This window comes from Diabrotica virgifera, chromosome 7 (assembly GCF_917563875.1).
Source record: "Diabrotica virgifera virgifera chromosome 7, PGI_DIABVI_V3a".
Classification (NCBI taxonomy): domain Eukaryota; kingdom Metazoa; phylum Arthropoda; class Insecta; order Coleoptera; family Chrysomelidae; genus Diabrotica; species Diabrotica virgifera.
In genome coordinates this window covers 104,451,957-104,476,597 of record NC_065449.1, presented here as the reverse complement: position 1 = coordinate 104,476,597, position 24,641 = coordinate 104,451,957, and the positions used below count along the sequence as shown (strand labels likewise).

The following is a 24,641-nucleotide window of genomic DNA, read 5'->3' as shown; positions in this document are numbered from 1 at the left end:
CCTACTGCGCATCCGCTAGGAAAAATATTCTAATTCGGATTTTTTGCACAATCTTACTAAAAAAGGACTCCTTTTAACAAATTTGCATGTTGCCAGGACCAAAAGGTGGTCAAAAATTTTTTAAACGTTTTTTTTTTTGTTTTTTTCCCAAAATTATTTTTTTTGCATGGAAAAAAGTTTTTTTAGGTTTTTTGGATCATTCCAAACAGAAAAGGTCTTTAGTGACTTTTCTCTAAAAATGATAGTTTTTGACATATAAGCGATTAAAAATTGAAAAATTGCGAAATCGGCCATTTTTAACCCACAAAAACTATGTGAAAAATTGAAAATTTGAATGTTGCCAAGGTAAGTAGATATTCTTTAAACATCGATTGATGAAATCCCGAAGAGGTTTTGGCAATATAATATTCAAAACTACTTTTAAATTATTTGACAAAAAAAGAAGTAGAAGGACACCCTGTATAAATAATTATGTAAATGTTTACATTACTGAATAGTGAATTGAAGAACCTTTCAAATGAGCTACCACACGACCCCTATTCTCATTTAAAAAAATCATCGATTACGTCATCACGCCCAGACGGATGACGTCACTAGTATATCATATATGCCACAGTATCATAACTTAAAAATAAAAATCGACCTGTTTCGGAATTTTTCCTTAAATTCGCCAGTTTACGAAATAACGAATTTATTCCTTTCATTTGCACCATACTGTCGGTGGAAAATAGTGTCGCGCACACTTGATTAGCAATTAAAAAACAAAGGAGTTTTGAATATTATATTGCCAAAACCTCTTCGGGATTTCATCAATCGATGTTTAAAGAATATCTACTTACCTTGGCAACATTCAAATTTTCAGTTTTTCACATAGTTTTTGAGGGTTAAAAATGGCCGATTTCGCAATTTTTCAATTTTTAATCACTTATATGTCAAAAACTATCATTTTTAGAGAAAAGTCACTAAAGACCTTTTCTGTTTGGAATGATCCAAAAAACCTAAAAAATCTTTTTCCCATGCAAAAAAAATATATTTAGGAAAAAAACAAAAAAAAACGTTTAAAAAATTTTTGACCACCTTTTGGTCCTGGCAACATGCAAATTTGTTAAAAGGAGTCCTTTTTGAGTAAGATTGTGCAAAAAATCAGAATTAGAATATTTTTCCTAGCGGATGCGCAGTGGCTTTCTGGACTATAAAGGATAGAATTATAAAATTTGGGGCAGCTCGGAAAAAAGATTCAATTCAGTAATTATGCTCCCCCCACCATTTTTTACTATTTTCCCACTTAACTCGGAAAATATCAACCGCATGAAAAAAATTGTTAAAAAGAAATTGTAGGAAATCATATTTGGAACAATTTAAGTTAAAATGACGTAGATATTGAACAAAACCAATTGATACAAAATCAATCAGGTCTTACGCTCGCGCCATTATCGCATACATACTACCTTAAATATTAACTCTAGCAAAAAAATGAAAAAAACTAAAATTGTGTAGAATTCAATTCGATCTATTTTTGTATAGAAACATTTTTGTCGTAAAACTAACAATAAACGAGATAATTCAATAAATATGCTCTATTTATATATAACTGTCACTATTTTTCGCTATAATTCGGAAAATATCGATGGCACGAAAAAATTGTTAAAATTGAAATGATAGAAAATAATATTTTCAACAATTTTGGTTGTTATACTTTTTGTCGAAAACTTGAAAATGGCGGAGATATTGAGCAAAAACGGTTCTCGTTTAAAATCAAGATGGCGGCTAACGCAATGGCGGAATTCAGTCGAGATTTTAAATTTACACTACTATTGACCCCCCTAAAGATTAAAAAAATAAAATTTGGGGCAGCTTCTAATGAAAGGTTAGGCCTGTTATTCGTCTAACCCGACTGGACTATCGGTAAAGAAAAGCGTGGGGCGCGTCTTCATCGAATAAACGGTTTTCACCCCACGCTTTTCTTTAACGAATGTTAGATTTTTTAAATTTTTTAACGAATGTGTGAGATTTTTGTACCTATATTTAATCTGTCTAACAGTTTTTTTCGAATAATCCTTCGAGTTTGAATTTTTTTTTGCTTTTTAGTTGATTTTTTTATATTATTAATTTTAGTCACTAGCAACTAAAGAAAATTTTTTTAAAACTTTTTTATTTAAATTATTAATAAACACAAAAAAAATTTTATTGACTATTCGTGTATTGTTCCCGCGAATGCATATGTCTGCAAATTTTCATTCATTTGCATTGAAGAAAAAGCAGTCAAATTAACGTCTAAAAATTTGACCCAAACGATTGAACTAAAGAAAATCGTTTAAAAAAGGAGTAGAGACCTCTTTAAGATGCAATAGTCTTCATTGTTAATTATTTAATAGTGAATCCTAGCCCAAAACCTTTCGAATCTTCAGATTGTTCAAATAAAATTACTTTCTTCTACTTTACAGTGGTCTCAGTAGTAGGTAGTAGGTACCAATGGGGTCATTTTAATGTAGATATCTACAAAGAAACAGCCTAGCTAGTTTAAATAAAATCTGCACAACAGACTTCCCCTCGTATTTTGTAAAAATCTAAGTGAAGTTTTCCATGACTTGTAAAGTACCTAACCGAAAATACGACATAGTATTTCGGTGATTTAGTAGCTGCTTTTCTGAATGTTATGCTCCAATTTGACGGAGTAAATTATTTCGAATGGCGGCTTTCATTTCAACCGCGCCGAAAATTATAAGGTGTTTATTTTCGTTTCAGTGCTTCGCCCACAAAGAAGAAATGTTGGCTTAACTGTTTAGAGTGACATTTATGAACAACAAATTGTCTTTAAGATTTCTCATCTAGAAAATTATTGGAATGTCGGGGTATATATTATCGGAATGTTGGGTTAAAAACAATGATGATATTATGATTTACACATAAAATAAAGAGTAAGATCATAATCCATAATAATACATATACGAGTATAGTCGGCAGGGGAATCGGTTAGAAAATTTATACCGAATATAACACAATTCAGTTTGGCAACACTGTGTGAATGTTGATATTAGCATATCCCTTCTAGGATAAACAGAACTGTAATTTAGTCCAGACAAATTAATATATTTTTTACCAACAAAAATGAATGTTTACCCAAATAATGTTTCAAATATGATGTGCAAAATAATTTTGAATTCGGTTCGGCGTTCGGCTAATGAACTTGCTTTGCTTGTCCTTAAAAGTAGAAAAAATGTTTAATTTCACTTGCATAATCTTTATTGTCTAATTATTTTAAGGGTATTAATATCCGTAGTGTAATTCACAATGATTAATGGGATGTTCAAACATCTTATCTTTAGCGGCTTCTGCCATTTCTTAAACATATCGAATTGCATACCAAACATTGATAAAATGCCCATTCTGACTGATTTGAGTTTCGACTATACTACGCAAGAGCGGCGTAGGTATATCAAACTCAAGTGTAACAAATATAAAACAAAACAATAATGACAATTGCTGAAATGTAAATCAAAATGAACGATCTGAAGAGTAAATCTGCTAGTCAGAGCTGTAAAATTATCAAAAGACAATTATTAAAAGGTGAAAAATGCAGCCAAATAGGTAATATTTAAAAAAAAATAAGAAATTAACTTACAACTATACCTTAAACACATTGAAATAGAGCCAAAGAAAATATATTATATCTACTACAATAAAAATTAGACATTCAGTTCCAGATTACGTAGAGTCGCCCTACAATATGATGTATTTTTTGGCGATACCCTACGAAACTAGACGAAGTTTGAGATTGAAGGATGATGTGAATAAGGATACCAGAAATATCTTGAAAGAAGATCGTCAAATGTGCGATATTTCACGGCGCGTGAACTGGTAAGTTTGGCGCGAGCACTGCCACTCCACGCCACGCCGGTAGATCCCGGCTTTAGACTATAACTGGCGAAACAGTAAAAATATGATACTTTATTCCATTTTTGTCTATCTATCATTTTCTCATATTTCTGCTAGTCGTGGCTCTTCATTACTAGCAACTCAAGGTTCTCCTGTAGGGCATGATTGGGGTCATTCGGATATTTGGAGTCATAGACTGGGTTCCGAGACTGGGTTCGCTGCTTTATATTTTTAGAAGAACGTGTCATCTCTTTTTTGTCACACTATTCTATCTGTACCATGCATACCATCAGCAGGATGGCCGAGCTAAACTCGACAGACTGGCGGAACATTCCAGGTCACCTGGGAATACACGGCAATGGAAGATATGAGTCACTTTCCAGAAGAGCATCAGTCACACAACTCTTTCTGGGAAAAATACCCAGTCAAACACATGGCAAAATATGTATTGGACGGGCATGTGCTAATAGGGCTGAAGTACTGCGTAAAACAAGCAGGAATCAGCTCAGAGTGATAACAGACTTCCTTACTGGACATGCGCCAGTTAAAGAACACCTACATACAATATGATTGTTTGAGGCAGACTTAAACGGCAGACTCTGTAGCAGAGAAATTGAAACAGTCAACCATATCTTGCATAACTGCGAGGTATTAGATCGAAGGCGGAAAATACTTTTTGAGACAAAAAAAGTGGCACCAAAAATACATGGTACCAATCCACTAGGCCTGTATAAACTGGTACAGAGATAATCTTGGAATGGGTATATCATGAGGGAATGAAAGATGTACAATAAGCCGACTGGCTACTGGACAATGACAGCGCGTTTATAACAGACGGCTTCCATGAAAGAAAAGGGCAGGATGGTGTTACACCTCGAGATTGGAGACCTCAGTAATAGCAACATAATATCTCCGTGTGATGACTCAATTTTGGTGCAGCTATCTGGCAAAATGCTGATTGAGCTTGAATATGTTTGTTTTATCAAAAAATTTACAGTGAATAATATAGCTGCAGTTATGTCATTAACTACTACTACTACTACTACTACTACTATCGGTTTACAGCGTTCTCCGACGCCTTCCTACTCCTAACCGCCATTCTTCTCAGTTTAACCATAGACCTGGAGGGATTTCTCTTTCTTCTAGTTCTTTTTCAATTCACTCCCTCCAGCTTCTGCTCGGCCTTCCTCTTTTCCTTCTCCCTTGTGGTATCCACGTCAAAATCTGTTTAGGGATCCTGTCATCTGGCATTCTCTGTACATGGCCGTACCATATTAGTTGTTTCGTTTTTACGTCATCAATTATTGTGTGCGTGACTCCCATCATCTCTCGTATTCTTTCATTTGGTATCCGATCTCTTCTTGATTTGCCTGCTGCTCTTTTCCAGAAGTCTATTTCTGTTCATAGTAACATTTTCTCTGTTCTTGGTTTCATAGGCCAAACTTCACTGCTATATGTGATTACACTTGTAAGTATGGTATTGTATATGAGTTCGTTTTAGCATGTTTTAGATATTATTTGGTCCCACAGAATGCCGTTCATTGTGGATATGGCTTTTCTACCCTGTATGTTTCTGTCTTTTATGACAGCGAGTGTTCCATCTTGAGTCATCTTCATGCTCAGGTATCACTGTCTCTCTAATACACATGGCTTCAGTTTTCTTAGTGTTGACTTGATTTCCCTATGACTACCCTATGTCAACTTCTGAACTAATTCACGGATGTTTCTTTGGTTATTCGCACCTATCCTACATAGTAGAGATTTGATTAGAATAAAATGGGTCTACCCCAAAATCCCGACACGCCAGAATCCCGACAGGCCATAACCCCGACAGGCCAGAATCCCGACAGGTTTGATACGTTTGTTTTTAAAATATAATTACATTTATTTCTTGTTTTTTGTTTATGGCCATCTGTTTTTTATATTTTGAAAAGGAAACAATAAATATTCAAAATGTAGTTGTCGGAATTTTTACTTATGCGAGGATTGTTGCATGTCGGGATTTTGGCCTGTCGGGATTCTGGCGTGTCGGGATTCTGGCGTGTCGGGATTCAGGCGTGTCGGTGTTTTGGACGTCGGGATTTTGGCTATCGGGAATTTGGCTGTCGGGATTTTGGGCGGCACCGGAATAAAATATGACCCAAATCACTATGATCCATTGGGATGCATCGTGTCAGAGATGAGTTCTCCGTCAAGTCTGTCTTGCGCCAAGTAGGTACTGGAAAGCTTCTACTTAATCCAGAACTCCCCGGGCAATCTCAGACCAGCACGACATAGAAAAGTTTGAAAGTAAAAAACGTGCTCTAAAAATTGTTCATAAAAAATTCATAGATCCAAAAATGGATATTTGTGGATGACTAGATAGTCCTGTCGCCAGTGGGGGTACAACGGCCTCCTTAATTCAGATGGACTTACCCAAGTTTTTTTATGTATTTTGACCCGTAGAACACGAATTTTTTGGGTAACAGTCGATCCGGATGTCGATAAGAATGTTATAAACAAAGAACTTGAGGAATCACGTAACATCGATTTTTCGCAAAACAAAACATTTTTTGTATTTTTTGGGTGATTCTCAGCAAAAAGTATTTTCGTAGGATGCATAGTTTTCGACATAAACGCAGTTGAACTTTCAAAAAATCGAAAAATTGCAATTTGTGAACCCGAATAACTTTTGATTGAAAAATAAAATAGCAATTCTGCTTACCGCATTTGAAAGTTCAAGTCAAATTCTATCGATTTTGATTACTTTCATTGCTAAAAATTAATTTTAATGTTAAACAAAGCTATAAACACATAGTGATTGAATGATGGTTTCAATGCATTTCTTATTTGAAATCGAACGAGTAGGTGCGCATACATACAATTTCTACGTAGACTACGTACATTAAAACGCATGCATTGGGCACAAGAAACACTATGTGTTTATGGCTTTGTTTAACAAACAAAAACTTAATTTTTAGCAATGCAAATAATCCAAACCGATAGAATTTGACTTGAACTTTCAAATGCAGTAAGCAGAATTTCTATTTTATTTTTTAATCAAAAGTTATTCGGGTTCAAAAATTGCACTTTTTCGATTTTTTGAAAGTTCAACCGCGTTTATCTCGAAAATTATGCATCCTACGAAAAAACTTGTAAGATCATTTGTTGCTGAGAATCACCCAAAAAATACAAAAAAAAAATGTTTTGTTTTGCGAAAAATCGGTGTTATGTAATTCCTCAAGTTCTTTGTTTATAACAATCTTATCGACATCCGGATCAACTGTTACCCAAAAAATTCGTGTTCTACGGGTCAAAATACATAAAAAAAATTGGGTAAGTCCATCTGAATTAAGGAGGCCGTTGTACCCCCCCCCCTGGCGACAGGACTAATAAAGAGAATCATATCAATATACTAGATACAATATGATTTTACGATTATGATATAAAATTTTGGTCGATGAATAAAATCGAAAAAGTTGTGTAGGTATAATCAAACTCATATTTATTATAATCGAAGCACGTTTCAATATTTATACGGAATTTTATTCGCTAGAAATTTAATAAACAGATGTTTGAACTATAGAGTATGCGTTTTATCATTCATTATGTGTAATGTGACAGAAAGTGATGGAGTATCTTGCTCAAAATGGAAAATTGATGTATATCCTCTTCACATGATTCTCTCGAAATGTTTTCAAAACAAATATCTCGATGGTTGTTGGAATGTTTCCTAATGGAGGGATTTAGATAGTCTTATTTTCATATTGATAACTAATTTGTTGATAGTGGTTGAGGGTACTTGACTTAATTTTACCCAACGGGATATTTTCATTATACCAGGTAACAAAAAAACTTTAAAACAAAGAGTGATTCATTTAATTTTTTTAAATAAAATATATTATAAAGTCAGGATATAATTATTAAAAAAGCCGCTAGTGTTTTTAATAAATAAAACGAAAAAATGGACTTTAATTATATGTGCTTATCCTGTCTCTTTCTCTTTTCTATTTAGTTAGTATTTGGTAGTTTAATACTTTATGGTGTCGAGTCCTGGACTGTGAATAAAATCGATCTATATCGCCTTGAGAGGCTTTCGAAATGTGGTGCTATAGAAGAATTTTAAAAGTTTCTTGGGTGGAGAAGATTCGAAACTCCACAATACTAGAACGTCTCAGCAAGACTACTAAGATTATAAAAAGGATCAAGAAGATAAAGCTGGAGTATTTCGGACATGTATCTAAGTAATGAGAGGTCCCAAATATAGGTTGCTTGCAATCTATATTTGGGACAAAAAAATTCTGGAAAAATAGCAGGCAAACGAAGTCCAGGACGAAGAAGATCCTCATTGTTGAAGAAGTTGCGAGATTGGTATGTATTGTGTTGATACAAGCATGCTGTTTAGGGTGGCAGTGAATAAAATTAAGATAGCCATGATGATAACCAACTTTCTGAAAGGATATGGTACATGAAGAAGAAGGGAGAGGATAAAATCACGGTTTAAATGTTACCGAAAGCATTCTACTATTAAGAGAAGAGACAAAATGAACGTCGGAAATTATCGACCGTCCTTACTATCAATTACAAACCAAATTAAACTAGCGAGTAGAATACTCAATTTTCTCTACCACTTATAAAAGAAAAAAAAATTTTTATGAAACAAGAGACAAATGCCCTTTAGCTGGAACCCAATGGAGTAAGGCGTGGCAAGCTTCACCAGTTTACTTCGGCAGAGGGAGATAGAAAATAATATAATAGTGAAAAGAAAAGGGAACACGGCAGGCACCCCACGTTACTGTAAAATTAGTAGAGTAGAGAAGTATTTCATCATCATAATCATACATCTCCAAGTGGAGCAAAGGGCACCTTGCGGCGTTTCAAGTAGCATGAGGTATGATGGTGAGGTTGCTAGTCCCACGCATCATCTGTTGAGTCCGATCCAATCTTGTTTACCAGTTTTCCCCATTCTCTTCTGTTTTTTGCTATCTTTTTTGCACCATTCCATGTTAAATTATTTTCTTTAAGTTCTATCTCTATGGTGGTCTTCCCTTTTTTCTTTTATCTGTTCTTATTTTGACTAAAATATTTAGTTTTAGTAGTAAATATTTACTTTTTGATAAAATCGGTCGGACCATCTTGTCTCCTCGACTCGATGACCTAGAGTATGAGGTACACCACCAGTGTTGGCGGTAGAAATTTTAGTAGGTTGGTTAATTCTTACAATGATAAAAATAACAACACAACGTCATTAGACCACGAAATTACCGCGGCACTGATCGTACCAGACGTAGCCGAGTTGGAGGGGCCTGTTTCGCTTCTGCATGCTTTTTTTTGAACTGTGCTCATGACGAGAAAGTTCACTCCACTCCACGCTGGCAATAAATAGGGGGTTCGGTATTAGCTCAAATATCGTAAATCACAAAATCTGAGATTTGCCCATCTTGCAAATTAAGCAGAACTTTTTCTGAGAGTAGTGTGAATTGGAGATCAAAACCTTAACATTTTTATTTTTTATAAACGGTCTCACAGTTTGTTCAATAATTAAATTTATATGTTTGTTTTTATATTTATGGTGATAAGTATAATTGCAATATTTCTTGGTAATTTATAAATGTTTATAAACAATAATGAAGTTGAATCATTGACACGAGATTGTGTCAAATGAATTGGGGATAATTGCCTATTTGATATTCGTTGTTTCTGTAAAAAAACAATCTCTCTCAAATAATAAGTAAGGGATATTTACAATAACAATTTCTGAATATCTACTTAGAGAACATTTTTATTTTTGTTATTGAAATTCAAATCAAAGAGTATAAGATTAGATTCCTTTAGAATCAACTGACATGCGTAAACGTTTCCACTCCAAAAACTTTCAAGTTTCATATAAAATTCAATTAAAATACTAGACCAGGGCGCATCTGTAAAAATATTAGTACATTTAGACGTTGAGAGGCGACTCAATTTTTTTGCAGAAATTGTTTGAAAATAACTCAAACAATAATATTTGAGTTATCCTCCCTCTCAAAAAGGTCCGGAACATTGTTTAAATAATCAAAATGTTAAAAAATGAAGGAAAACTTCGATTATTTCTTCGTTTTTTGATTATAACTTTAAAATTATTCATTTCCGAGAAAAGTTGTACTGACATAAAAGTTGCGTAATTAAATTTCCTACAATATAGAACTGGTTAAAAATTTAAAAAATAGTCACCCTTGTTGCAAAATAGTAATAATTGCGAAAAAAAAAACAAGTATTCGCATTTTACGTTTTTCAACCATTTATGCTACAATTAGGACCTTCATATTTTACCCAGAAAAACTTTATGATACAGTAAAACAATACTGTAAATTTCATTAAGATCGGTTCAATACGTTTTGCAAAATAAATTATGCAATCCAGCTTTCTCAAAAAAAAATCATTTTTTCAAAATACTACAGGACTGAAAATAAAGCAGGTAGCAAGTTGAATTTTTTTTGCGTATAGAAGTGTACTGTACCATTGATTTGCAATTTGCAAAACTAAAATCGATTAACTATCACGGCGTCAGGAATTTTTTTAAATAAACATTAATTATTGGTGCTACGCGCAGAACAGCGGATAGTTTGCTCTGATTGGGCATTCCAATGACCTTTGATAATGACTGATACATTTTAATTTTTATTACATTTCGATTTAAATAAATAAATTTATTTATTGCAAAATAAAAACACATAGTGTATCCTTTGAAATAACACTTTTTTTAGCAAAAACTTTCTTTGTTCATATATTTAACTTAAAGAAATAAAGTTTATTATTTTTAAACATATGCAATTGTTTAAACAATATTTCACAAACAATAATAAAATTAATTTGATTTTTGTGGAATTAAAATATTAAAATACAACAAAATATAGAGTAAGAAAATAATATATTAGATAAAGATTGGAAGAAATTTTGGTGGAAATCAACTTGTGTGAAGCGAACACCGCAGTTCTGCGCGTAGCACCAAAAATTAATGTTTATTTAAAAAATTTCCTGACGCCGTGGTGATTAATCGATTTTAATCTTGCAAATTACAAATGAAAGGTACAGTACACTTCTATAAGCAAAAAAAAATTCAACTTGCTATCTGCTTTATTTTCAGTCCTGCAACATTTAAAAAAAATGAATTTTTTTGCCAAAGCTGGATTGCAAAATTTATTTTGCAAAATCTATTAAACCGATCTTAATGAAATTTACAGTGTTGTTTTACTATATCATATAGTTTTTCTGGGTAAAATATGAAGGTGCTAAGTGTAGCATAAATGGTTAAAAAACGTAAAATGCGAATATGTACTTGTTTTTGTATGGTTTTTTTTCGCAATTATTGCTATTTTGCAACAAGGATGACTATTTTTTAAATTCATAACCAATTCTATATTATAGGAAATTTAATTACGCAACTTTTATGTCAGTACAACTTTTCTCAGAAATGAATAGTTTTAAAGTTATAATCAAAAAACCAATAAAAAAATCGAATTTTTTCCTTCATATTTTGACATTTTGATTATTTAAACAATGTTCCGGACCATTTTGAGTGGGAGGATAGCTCAAATATTATTATTTGAGTTATTTTCAAGCAATTTCTGCAAACAAATTTGAGTCACCCCTCAACGTCCATCACAAAACAGATGCGCCCTGGACTATACACCGATTAACCAGCTGCATTGACACATATGTATTTACAAACTCTATGAAAATTTTAAGGAAGAGAGAATACCTAAACTTGGATTTCCATCAGTCCAAAGAACAGGCAGGTTTCATGACAGAGTATGGCATAAATGACCATTTGGATACCATAGAGATATTTGAAATCTTCCATTTTTTTATTGCGAGAAGGCTTTTGACTCTGTTGAGTTTCAAAGAATACTGGAAGCACTAAAGCAATGCCGAATAGATAGAATGCGTCACTAAACAAATATATCTATGAGAACGCTACAGCAAGTATAAGTACAACTACACGAAGACACAAAAATTCAGCTGAAACAAAATTTCACCAAAGGCAGCTCAAGAGCCAATATTTAAAAACAGTCAATGACAAAATATGGGCGTTAATCTAGTTGGAGAAAGATTAAATGATCTGAGGTTCGCAAATGACGTTGCAGTAATCGCAGACAACTTAAAATATGCATTTTCTATGATAAATTCGCTAAAACTCGCTAAAAAATAAAATTTGAAAAAACTACACTTATGACAAATCTCGTAATGAGCGGAAATATAACTAGTATTGACAATAATACTGCCGTCCTAAGCAAGAAGGCATGTATCTCCAATTTTTACAATTTTCGAGTTTGCTCTTTTATATGGGTTCTTATACAATTATTAATATACCCAACAAAGTTAGAAAGCAGTAAGCCTTCATTCCTGGGTCTGGTAGACTATTAAAATTGCAGTAACTCAACTTGCTGTTAGGCATTACTTAGTTAAAAGGCAGTAAGTATCTTATACAAGCCTAAAAGGCAGTATCTTCTACAGAAAAAAATGAAGATAGGCACTGCTTTTTAATCTAGCAACTGCTTGATTGTTTTTAAGCAAGGTTATAACGTACTTTGCGTTTGCGTAAAAGCAGTAACCGCCATTTTCATTAAAATTCAGTTAAACAATTCTGAAATCCATAAATATTTTCATGGTGGCTCAGCCCCGTTTATTAAAATCTGCATTATCTCGAAACTTACATTTGCGGAGATACTGCTTCTTTCTTAGGACGGCAGAATAACATACTTACAACAAAGAGACACATACACCAAATAAGCAGAGACAATCAAACACATGAAATACAGAGGTGAATAGGCCTGACATGGGCAGCATTTGATTCTAAAAAACGCAACTTTTTTAAACTTTTTTAAACTGCCTTGTGGATAGACTGATATATCGGTCCGAAAAAAAATAAAGGACTTGATTAGGTCTGTGATGTGTATGGCAGATTAGCAATTCGCGATATATCTGCCAGTCGTCTACCTGCCAATTGCCAATTTCATTTTTAAACTTTGGCTGATTAGTGATTAATTATACACTGGTGTATAGAGACTGGTAAGTATGGTGGCAGATATATCGGTCTGTAGTCCCTATGTCAATTTTTCTTCTGTCAGATAATTGGTCAGCCGTCCTGAAAGGACCTTACACAACGAACCATGGAACAATGCAATGCTGGACGTGAGCCTTCGAGACAGGCAGAAGACAGAATGAGGCAAAGATCAGGAGTTCAGGACAAGACGAATCATGGAGTGGTGGCCCAGAAACTATAAAAGAAGCCCAGGATGACCAACAGCTGGAAGGACTGACGACGTAAAAGAGTAGCGGGAAACTGGCTTCAAGGGGCCCAGGTAGAGAACTCTGGAAAGAAGTGAGGAAGTCCTATGTCCAGCAGTGGACGTGATTGGCTGAATGATGATGATTACACTGATAAATTAAAGATTATTATCGACAGTGAAACGTGTCACCCAAGAAACCAATCAAATCAAATTATGAATATGGGGCGAGTAATGTCTATTTATCGCACATGAAATTCTTTTATGCAAAAGATGTAAAATGAATAGGTACTGTTGATAATAAATAATGTACACTCAAGGAATGCATTCTTTTCGCTAGTTGCAGTTTTCTTCTTTTCATGTTTTTCCATTCCGTAAAGTTAACTAGAATGTTAGATATTAATATAAAGCAGGGGTTCTCAATCTGTGGTATTATACATGTACTACTGGTGGTACATATCATTATTTCCGGTGGTACACAAAACACAAAAACAAGCAAAAATCCAGCATATTTGTAGTTAATTACACTGCCTAGCTAGATAGGTAGGTATTCAGTTAGGTCGCTAGGTAGTACCAATAAAAATAAAAGAATTTTGTGGTAAATGACTCAAAAAGGTTGAGAACCACTGATATAAAGTATACTATAATAATAATTATATTTAGAACACACTCAACAGTAAGAACTTGTTAGGTAGCAAAATTGTTATTACCCACAATGTTATCGATATTATACCTATCACAATCGCTACCTTGGAAGAAGACAGTAAGACAGTCATATCTCAAACACAGTAAAAAACGGACTATGTTAGTAAAGAGAACGGACTATGTTAGTAAAGAGAACGGACTATGCCAGATGGCAGACGTGTCGTTATTGTTGAGTTGTGTCAGACTTGTAGACAAATTGAGGTTATGTTTAAAATGAGTTATTACTTACCTATTCTTTTGAATATGTTTTATTTTTAAATATATTGTGATTATTATTACGAATTTTTGAACCTAACTAACTACAAATTATTTTGACGTTCTAAAAAATAAATCCAGTTGGAATTATTTTAGATTACAAAAATCTCTAAAATATTTGGGTGTAGGTAGACTCATGCTAAGTTGACTTGTGCCAAAACTAATGAGGAAGGTGTATTATGGAAATATACAGAAATAATGTTCAAATGAAGACAAGCATTTTTTAACGATAATTTACTACAGAATGACAGTATTTTTACTTTTTAGACTATGGCGTCTTTGTTCATATTTTTGTGAAAAATATACATTTGTAAAAAAAACAAGTATGTAAAACAATTTTAATAAAGAAGTCAATTATGTATCTCCAAATACCTAATAACTATTAATCCTAGAATACATTTTTTAAGAAGAAAGGCACAACTCAAAAATGTTAGGCCCAAAATAAGAATAAGAAAGTATGATTGACTATAGTTTTTATGCTAGTACACATTAAGTCAGAAATATTAACCGGTTTTCAGCTATGGGTAAAGTTTTATGATATTTTTAAAATATATCGACATTTAAATGAACATTTCTGAAAAAAGTCACATTTTCATAGAACGGTCTTTTTTTGAAGATCTAAAATCCTATTACTACTAAGATTGTCCACAGCTTTCACGATTTCTTCTCTCAATATCTGCCTATCCCGCCACTCTCGATCTTGCAGGTTTCTTCTTTCCATTACCTCCTCAAATTTATAATTATATCTGAACAATATTCTTTTATCCTTTCTTAAAATTACGTGCTGTAATTTGGTTTGTCCAACATCCCTTAGTCTGCTCTTTTGGCAGAGCTTCTAGTAATAGGTATTTACCAGTGGCGGCTCGTCAGGGTCGGCAGTGCCGACTCACACATTTATGGACACATTATAGATTTTTTAAATATTTAATTTAATCGGAGTTGATGATATTCGTTTCTGTGAAATAAAAAATATATCTGTGAGATAATACAGACTAAATTTTATTCATTGTTTTTAAAAGAATTCGATCCCGATACGTTAGTTAAGTGATCCCTGTGCGCTATGCGTAAGAGACTTTTCAAATTAATGATCCTATAGCCATGCACCCGCACCCGTTTGCGATTGTGTGAATTCTTATTATAAAGCCCGGCACGGGGCACGGCATACCGTCCTCAGATCGACGATTTGCTTATAATAAGAAGCTATGGAATATTAGCCGATAGGCAACCAATTATACATTCCCCGTATTTATTTGAATGGCAAGTACGGCAGCGGGTACCTCTGCCGAGCGGTGATCTGCAAACGGCAGAAAGGCACGTATTATTATGAAATAGGTAAGTACAGTGGCGCACCCAGGGGGGGGGGGGGGTTTGGGGGGTTAAAACCCCTCCCAGGACATATAAAAATATATAAATAATAGTAGGAAAATGTAACTTGTCTTTCACAAACAATACAAAAAACTTTCAGTGCCCAAACCAACCCCCCCCCCCCAGAGGAAAATTCTGGGTGCGCCACTGGGTAAGTAGTTTTACGTCGTTTAATTATTATTTATATTGTAATTCTTTTAAGTTGTTAGGAATTACCATTTAGGGGACAGGATGTATCGGAGCATTCGTTAAATCAAGTTAATTATAGAAAACAAATAAAATTGTTTAACAAATACGATCTGGAATTTTCTAATTTATTTTCTGACTCGAAGAATATAGCGGCGTACCTAAAACAGCACAGAATGAAAGAATCAATTGGTAGTTACATGTTGATCCTTTTCGGTAGAAGTAGACGAAACTTCTAATAGAGGTAACATGTCATTCACAAGTATCAATAATTGTTCTTCGATACGAGTTACGTCTAATATTTATGAGAGGTTGTTAGGTTTTCAGACGTGAGTAGAAGCCATAAGACAGAATATATTTTTGGTGTTTTAATTATTTAAAGGACAGATTAAAATTTTTTGATATCAAAAATAAATTGGTAAGGCAAATTATTTACTCACTGTTATAAGTCATTGACCTCTTTGATTATTCAAAATTTAAAAGTTACGCCAAAGAATTTTCAAAATATCTATTAGACACAAGTTCATTAAAAATTATCCATCATTTTTTAATCAAATAAAATAAGAAAATGGATTAACAGTTTTATATTCTGATCCAAATATTTTCGGAAGGTGGGATAAGTTACAGACTATGTATAATTTTATATACTGCAATTCATTAGGTACAGCAAACTGTTCCCGAAATTAATAAATTATTGTGCTCAAATGTGGGCAAATTCTGTCTCAAATGAACGGGATTTCTCTTGTCTCAAAAGCGTCAAAACGTATTGTCGAAACACCATGAAACAGGAGAGAATGTCAAACTTGTCTCAAATGTCGATAGAAAAAAACTTTTAAAATCCCTCCAAAACAATAATAAATTTTACAATTACGTTATAACCCATTTTGCTACTTCGAAACAACATAGACTAGAGTTAATTTGAGGCACTCAGAGCAACAGTGGCCTAACCCACATCCTACAATTTTATCAAAACGCTTTAATTACATTAAAGTTATCCCTTATTTAATTTTTTCAGATGCAGAGTAGCTCAACCAATGGTTGCTTGAGCCACTCTGCATCTGAAAATTCTTAAGTAATGCATAACTCTAATGCAATAAAACCGTTTTGGTAAAATTGTGTGATGTGGGTTAGGCCACTGTTGCTCTGAGCGCCTCATTTATAAACAGGTGTAGTTACTAAATTTATAGGAAAAAACAAAAAAAAAATAAAAAAAAAACAAAAACCAAAGATCTCCTATGAAATTGAAGCCTTTGGAGACAAAACCTTGCCGACCCTGTCCCTAAAGCCACGAGCCGCCACTGGTATTTACCATTATCCTTTATCTCTGCATCCTTTATTTTGTCAAGCCTTTTGACTATTTTTGCTTAGAAATTCCGTATGTGTTATAAATTAAACCACAATTGATTGTAATGACTATTACAATTATTTACATCACATAAAATATGACCCCATATAAAATCTTATTTAACTTTTACATACCACAAGCAAACAGTTTCAAAACCCCTGTATCTCTGTTTTCTTATTTTAGTTGCCTGTCTTTATTTTGCTTTATGCTCCCAATTTTTATTTTCTACTAATGTTTTTTGTTCTATGAAACTGACGTTTTCTTAATGTCTGTGTTTCTTTCAATATATTATATACTTAGGTACTTATTTTTATGTTTTCGTCAGTTGTTTTTCTGTTTGGTAGGTATATTATCGTTGATTGAGGTATTGAGGGGAATACCCCTCAATACCTCAATCAACGGTATTATGGAACCTAACCTAACCCTAAAGTCTGTTCCTTTGATTTGTCATCAACGTCTATATCCGGTTATCTTACTTATGGTTCTGTTGCTTTATACCTATTGTCGGTATTCGGTAGTGTAGGTACCTATTCAGATTTATCTTCTTTTTATCTCAATTCCATTTCTTTGGTAAGTAGGCACTATTTTAATTGTATTCATGTCTTTATCTTTTGCGAAAATTACTTAAGCATCATTGAAATTTAAGGTACCTAATACCTTATAAGTAGGTATTGGAATAAATCTGTACTTCTAATAATAATTTGACCTAACCTATCTTTTGATCAAAATTCAAAATAAAGACTATTGGCACTACTCATTAAAACTTCTACAGATAATAAACTTCCACAGATAATGTTCAATGTATAAATTTAGCGGCAAAATGATTTGTTGACTTTCTTCAATGGACAGGAGAACTGTAGATATTTTGTATAGGTCTTCACTATTCATACTTCTGCTTAAAACAGCTATTTCTACAACAATGGGCAATATTATTTTCCCCGTTTTTAGTTTACTATGAATGGCAATACTATTCTTCGAGTTTCAGAAGAATAATGTAGCTCTGCATACCTTGCTAAGACAGTTAGCAGAGTCCAATGTACATTATATTAATTCTAGTTAATTAATGAAACGACGGTCAAAGCACCCACATTGATAAAAATATATACAGATACATTAGGGGTAAATGGAGCAGAGCATAGTTTACTAAAATCAAAAATAGAAACTGGAATAAAGCAACAATTTGTATTTTATATATAATTTTAACTACATAGTTTAAATTTGTATTTTGTTAGTTCAGTATATGATAAGCTGGACTATCCAGAATCCGACGATGGAGTTGTACCAAAAGAACTGTTGAGAAATGGTGGATATGAGGCATAATGCATATAAGAAAAGTAAAAAAAATAAGACAGGTACAACAGGCAAGAAACAATATGTAACAAACAACAAACAAACATGGAACAACATGGGCCAACAAAAAAATCAAACAAAAGCTGATTAACAAAACTAAAGGGGCAAAGTACCTAAATATTGAATAAACAAACATTCTGAATAGGATACCAAAACAATAATTTGATTGTTTTGTTGTTTAAAGGTGTAAAACTAGCACATGAGCTCAAAATATTTAGCACTATCAGAAATCTAGCATAATCAGAAACTAGCACAAAAAATCAAAATAAAAATATAGGTAGGTACTTAGATGACAGTAGGTATTGAAGTACGAAGCCGAAAACTTAATATACCTACCTATAAATTGGGATATACCTAAGTAATAACTATTTGTATTGATCGCTCCAATTCTGGAAGAACTAGAAATATCAACACAATTTTTTATTTATGACCCATGATATGTAATACAATGAAAGTACTTTAAAATTAATAGATACCTGTTGCGAAAATCTGTCTACAGTACCATATTAACGGGTAGTAGAAAAATAAGGTGCTATTTTATATTCATAAACGAATGAGAGGTCACAGGTCTTACCTCACACATGATACCCAAACTAAATCATTAATTATATTGGAAAAGTATTTTTTAATAATCTCTTTTATTCATTATTAAAATTATTCCAAATGCCTTAAGTACAACTAGTTTTACTTTTTTGTACAGTAACAAAAAAGTCAAAGTATAGGTACAAAAAATAGGTACCTACATATTTTACTTAATAGCTATGTTTTGTTTACAATTTTAAAAGTTTTGTTTACAATTTTAAAATACCTGGTATATAGAAATCTATGCTATAATTTGTTTCAAACCAAGGTAATTTCAATTATCAAAATATACTTAATTCAAAAATGTACATAAAAAGTATGAAACCAAAAATTTGACTAATTAAACTTGAATATTTATGTAGTTGGTAAGAGGTGATAGTTGTAATATGTTCATATTTATTTATAATAAAACTATTATTCCGTATCCCATAAAATGATTGGTTATTATCTGTAATCGTAAACAGATAGGAGGTCAAAATATATAAAAAATAAAAAACATTTTCAATTTAGCATATGATATTCCTTGAATGTTCACTTGTTAAGACGTAAAAACAATGTCTAATAAAGATAAAAAATAATCTAAATACCTGTGATGCCGTCGGATAAGAGTAGCCAAATTGAGCATAGGCTGCCATCTCACTAAATTGTCTTAATAGTCTAAAAAACCGAGTCCGTAACAGCAAACACAGTCACTCACAACACAAATGTAATCCCTTCATAAAGCACAATCACACTAATTTTGTCTTTGGTGTGTCCAAATTTACCCCTCGTCGTCTCATCAATAAAGAATTTACGCTTTGCGAGGTTGGATCCGAGGCGATCTGATAGCGACTGGGATCGTGAGCGACTGGAGAATCAAACGGAAATGGTCTGCCCCCTTCACCCGCGCTTTGGGGTGTTGACAAACGTTACAACCAACAACTACATGGAAAAGCCGGAGCTTACGGCGCAGCTTCGCGCGTCATTGGCGCCCCACTATTTTCCTGACTATATTAGGGCGTGTCTTCCCGCCTTCGTGCCGGTGGAGGGGGCAAAACACGCGTGACTATCTTGTTTATGGGGCTCCATAGATCCGGACAAATCCCACTTCAGAGCAACAAAAACGCTAACTGAATTTATTGGATACAAGGTGTTTGTCGGAATGAATCGCTCTCATCATTTGTATTCTGATTCGGACGAATGATGCTCCGGTTTTTACATGGAAACCCACTTTACACCTTGTGCTCTTAGACTCTTATTGTCACACGTGTCTTTACAGATAGAAGCGAATATGCTCAGATATGTTTATTAAATGGACAAGGTATTAAACTCAATTTGTTGATAATAAACCTGATTTGTTTGGTTACCTGCGTCATATCAACAAGGCTTGTTTTTTAGGCATTTAAGATTCGATGTCGGATGACCTAGTCTATAAGAAACCAACTTATCGATAAGTAATTGGAGTGTTTCAAAGACATAAAAAGCTTTGTAGGCGATACGTTATGGATTATAGAATAGAGGAAAAAAGCTTTTATTTGTACGAAATAATAATGTCTTTAAGGCCGGCCGTTGTATGAAAGAGAGGTCCCCAAATGCCGGCGCAACAGAGAGAAAAGATTCTTTCCCGAGAGATGCTGCCTCTATCGGAGAAATAACGCAATAGATATCTAAGCGAGGCCGCAAACGGCAGAATTTTTAGTGAGTCGATAGTTTAGTTAAGTACAGAGAGTATGCAGGTGCGGCCTCGCTAAGATGACTCGAAATCGTTTTATATATCAGGTGCGAACTTTTAATTTTTTAGTAGGCGGTTTAAGGACGGGGTCTCGCTGAAAATTTTACTTGGATAAATACTGTGCTCGTATCTCGTGGTAAAATCTAAACCAAAAGTATTGGAGAAATCTATTTTAGTCCATGTGGTGAGACCGCTCCCGTCTGGGAAAATTTCTGATTCGGTTTCTTTGTGGATTCCTATTCAAACATGTCCCCTCTAAACAAATCTGAAGGGTGCCGGGCGGAATTTTTGGGCAGAAACTGTTTAAACAATTTTTATAAACAAATAGAAAAGATCACGTTTTTTGCCCCGGAACATATATTTTTAAGTTTAGTGGGTCATTCTAAACAAGAAAGGTATCTTGTAATTTTTTTCAAAAATTGATAGTTTTCGAGTTATAGGCGATTTAAAATCTGAAAAGTGCGAAAATGCTCATTTACGAGGCCTAAAAACTCATATTTAAATTAGAACTTTTGAGGTTGCCAGATTCTTAAATTGAAGTTTAAACATTCAGCTTGAAGATTCTAAAGAGTGATTGTGTCTAACCCTAATTTAAACCGTCGTGTTTTAATTGTTAAATATACATGTCCATCCGATTTTTTTGTCGGTGCGGCGCGCTCTATTTCAAAAATCTCCAGTTTTCCTCCAAAAAATATTTTTTCTAGATTTTTTGGGACATTTTAAATAAAATAAGTTTCTTGACATTTTTCTCAAAAGTTAACAGTTTTAAAGTTATAAGCGATTTAAAATCCAAAAATGCGTTTTGGCATTTTTCGGAATTAAATCGCTTATAACTTTAAAACCATTAACTTTGGAGAAAAATGTCAAGAAACTTATTTTATTTAGAATATCACAAAAAATCTAGAAAAAATATTATTTGGAGGAAACTAGAAGATTTTTGAAATAGAGCTCGCCGTACCGGCAAAAAAATCGGATAAACATGCATATAACAACTAAAAAAAAACGGTATAAATTAAGGTTAGACGCGATCACTCATATGTGGACCATATAGAACAATTTGGTGTTGCAGGAAAACTTTTACTTCGGATGTCTGGGTTAGGCCTTTTTTGGACCAATTATAACATACTACCTCCGTAACTTTGGAACCGTTCATTTTAGAAGGGTTATGCATAGGACCTTTTTTGTTTCAAATTTAATGTAGAACAATTTTGTATAGAAGGTTGTTCATGCTAAATCGCATAGTTTTAGAAATATTGACGAAAAACGTAAAAAACTACGAATTTACCGATTTCTCCCCCCTCTCCCCCCCAAACCCGACGCTCAAAATGGTGTGACTTTTTTCTGAACATTATGTGGACCATATAGAACAATTTGGTGTTGGAGGATAACTTTCACTTTGGATGTCTGGGTATGGGTCTAACTATACCATACTATATTCCCTAAAATAAAATGTTTCATCATAACGGCTGACCTGAGTAAAAATCACTTATTTATAAGTTAAATTTGAATTATAGGCTTGAATCTCGCGTACAAAAAAGAAGTTGATTAATAACAAGCTGAAAATTTTTAACTTAACTGTGTCTAGTCGGACAAACTTTGATGTACGGGAACACTGAAACAGGCGAAGCTTTAATTGTGGAACAGGTTAAAAATTTGGAACATCAGACTACGAAAACGTTCCATGTATTTTGTCTGACAGAACTTCCAACTGATTTGTTACGATTTCATTAAACTCTTATGCAAAAATCAGACTGGTATTATCACCAACTGGGCATTTTAATAAGTTTAACACGAAGAACATGTCAAATGGCAGGAATTATATTTTTGATAAATAGCAATATGATTTTTGCATGAGAGTTTAATGAAACAGTAACAAATCAATTGGAAGTTCTGTTCGAAAAAATACATGGAGCGTTTTCGTAATCTGACGTTCCAAATTTTTAAACTGTTCTACAATTAAAACTTCTCCTATTCTTCTCCTGAAAAAACTTCTCCTGAAAACTTAGTGAAAACAGAGAAAATTTAGTGAATTGCAAATATTTAATTCAAAAGAAACTTTTTATTTATTCTAAGGGACTGTCGGCCCTCGGCAATAACGTTTTCTTTCATTCTGCGTTTAATTTTTTTAAAAATACTTATTAGTTTTCTCAGTATTCGAAAAAAATGAACACATTTAAAACACAGGAAAATTTTGAGAGGCGACATTTTGCGTCTTTCCCCTTAAATTTTTTTGCAACATGAATGAAGCACCCTGTGTATTAAATTAAAAATATACATTCAAGTAAATAAACAATAATATTTTGTTATATCAAAGTTTTCAAACAAATTTTATATAGGGTGTCTGCATAACTAGCAACCATATGGTTTCATATTAATTTTATTAATTATTAATTTTAATTATTATTAATACATTATTAATTTTACGGGAAAAGGTAATACCCAAGTTAAATACATAATCATAATTCATAGAGTATGTGTTTACTTAAGGGTAATTATCATTAGAGTAAAAGATTCACTTTATAGGAGTAAAACTGCTAAGTTGCGTTATGGGTACTAATTTATGTTTCTAGTCGTCAAGGAGTGTGATTTGATGTTTGATTTTCATATGGCAAGCGTAATTCAATCTATCTACATACTTCAAAGAAAAAAATTAGGAAGGGACAATAAAATGTAATATATTTTAGACGGAGTACGTTCAACATTTCAGGACGGGAATAATAATCATTTTTTCAGTAATAACACAATATTTGATTTTTGAGATTTCTCTAGCTGTTCATGAAATAAATAAAATTGTATATAAAAAATGATTATCTCATTTAAAATAAATATTTCTTATTTACCAATCCTTCGGTTTGGCGCCCCATTGGGGTTACGCACGCGTGCACCGCACGCGTTGCACGCCCGGTTACGGGGCCCTGATATTATTCCAAGTACGCAATAATGAACCACCCGCATCCCTCAAAACGGTATTACTCTCTATACAGTACCGAAATTTCCAAAGGAAAGTTTCAAACGGGCCATACCGCTCCTGAATTTTGCACATGTATATAATATTTTTCGTAGCGCCATCTTATACATAATGGCTACATTAACAGAGCTTAGATTCTTACAGATTCCTATACTGTATTCGTATTATATGTCGAATATTTACGTTTCACATGCCAATTTTTATTAATTTCAGAAATTTATTTTAAAAGTACACCACGCAAAAAGTACTTTATTAATTCACATTTTTTTAACGTTATATCCTTCCATTACTTCTACTGTAGTGCTAAACGGAATTTTATCATGAAATTCATTTAAATACTTAAGTAATTTAGATATAAACGCTCTTATATTTATTGAGAAAAAAGCAAAACTTTCACATTTTTTTATAAACAATACACAACAGGTAGGATAACAAAAATATGGCTGGAACTAGCGACATATATTGTTAGTAGGTTAAGCATTTTTCGGTATACATATATGCTCTAGATTATGAGTGGTGTACTTTATAAAGGTGATGGGATCGGCTATACTTATAACATTACCAATGGCCGGCCTTAACACTTTTATTATGAGGTGAAATGATTATAAAAATATTATTTTTTTATATCCATCATTAAATCTACGCTTGTCCACTGCTGGACATAGATCTCCCTCATAATTTTCCATCTGTTTCGAACTTACCTATGCGTCTTGCATATATTAAGGGGCTATCCTAGTGTAAAAGTACGAAATTCATATATGTACTTTTTTTGGGAATTTATAAAATAAAAAGTACTAACTGTACCACTTATTTTTAAAATTTGGATGAGCATTTATTATAAAAAGAAGTATATCTAAAACAATTTTCATAAAAAAATATTAAAAATTAAACGATTTATGCGCCATCTTCTGGCACCGTGTAAATAAAAACATGGCCCCACTGCTGCATTAATTGGAACTAATAGAAATCCTGAAACATAAAATTTCAATATGATTTTTGAAATATAAGTTATTTCCTATACCATCAACTAGAATTTTTGAAAAATATTAA

At 33.1% G+C, this 24,641-nt stretch overlaps 1 protein-coding gene across 3 annotated transcripts in view; it reads right to left on the bottom strand.

Moving 5' to 3' along the window:
- The window catches only part of LOC114328337 (homeobox protein caupolican), a 527,416-nt gene that overhangs the window by 229,525 nt on the left and 273,250 nt on the right, over positions 1-24,641 (bottom strand). Inside the window, exon 1 of one of the 3 annotated variants that reach the window (XM_028277164.2) lies at positions 19,500-19,813. The exons of the other annotated variants lie outside the window; for them this stretch is intronic. Within the exon in view, the coding sequence (XP_028132965.1) occupies positions 19,500-19,547 (48 nt within the window). The 5' untranslated portion in view covers positions 19,548-19,813. Of the gene's footprint in view, positions 1-19,499; positions 19,814-24,641 lie in introns of those variants that run through there. 3 annotated transcript variants of the gene reach the window in all.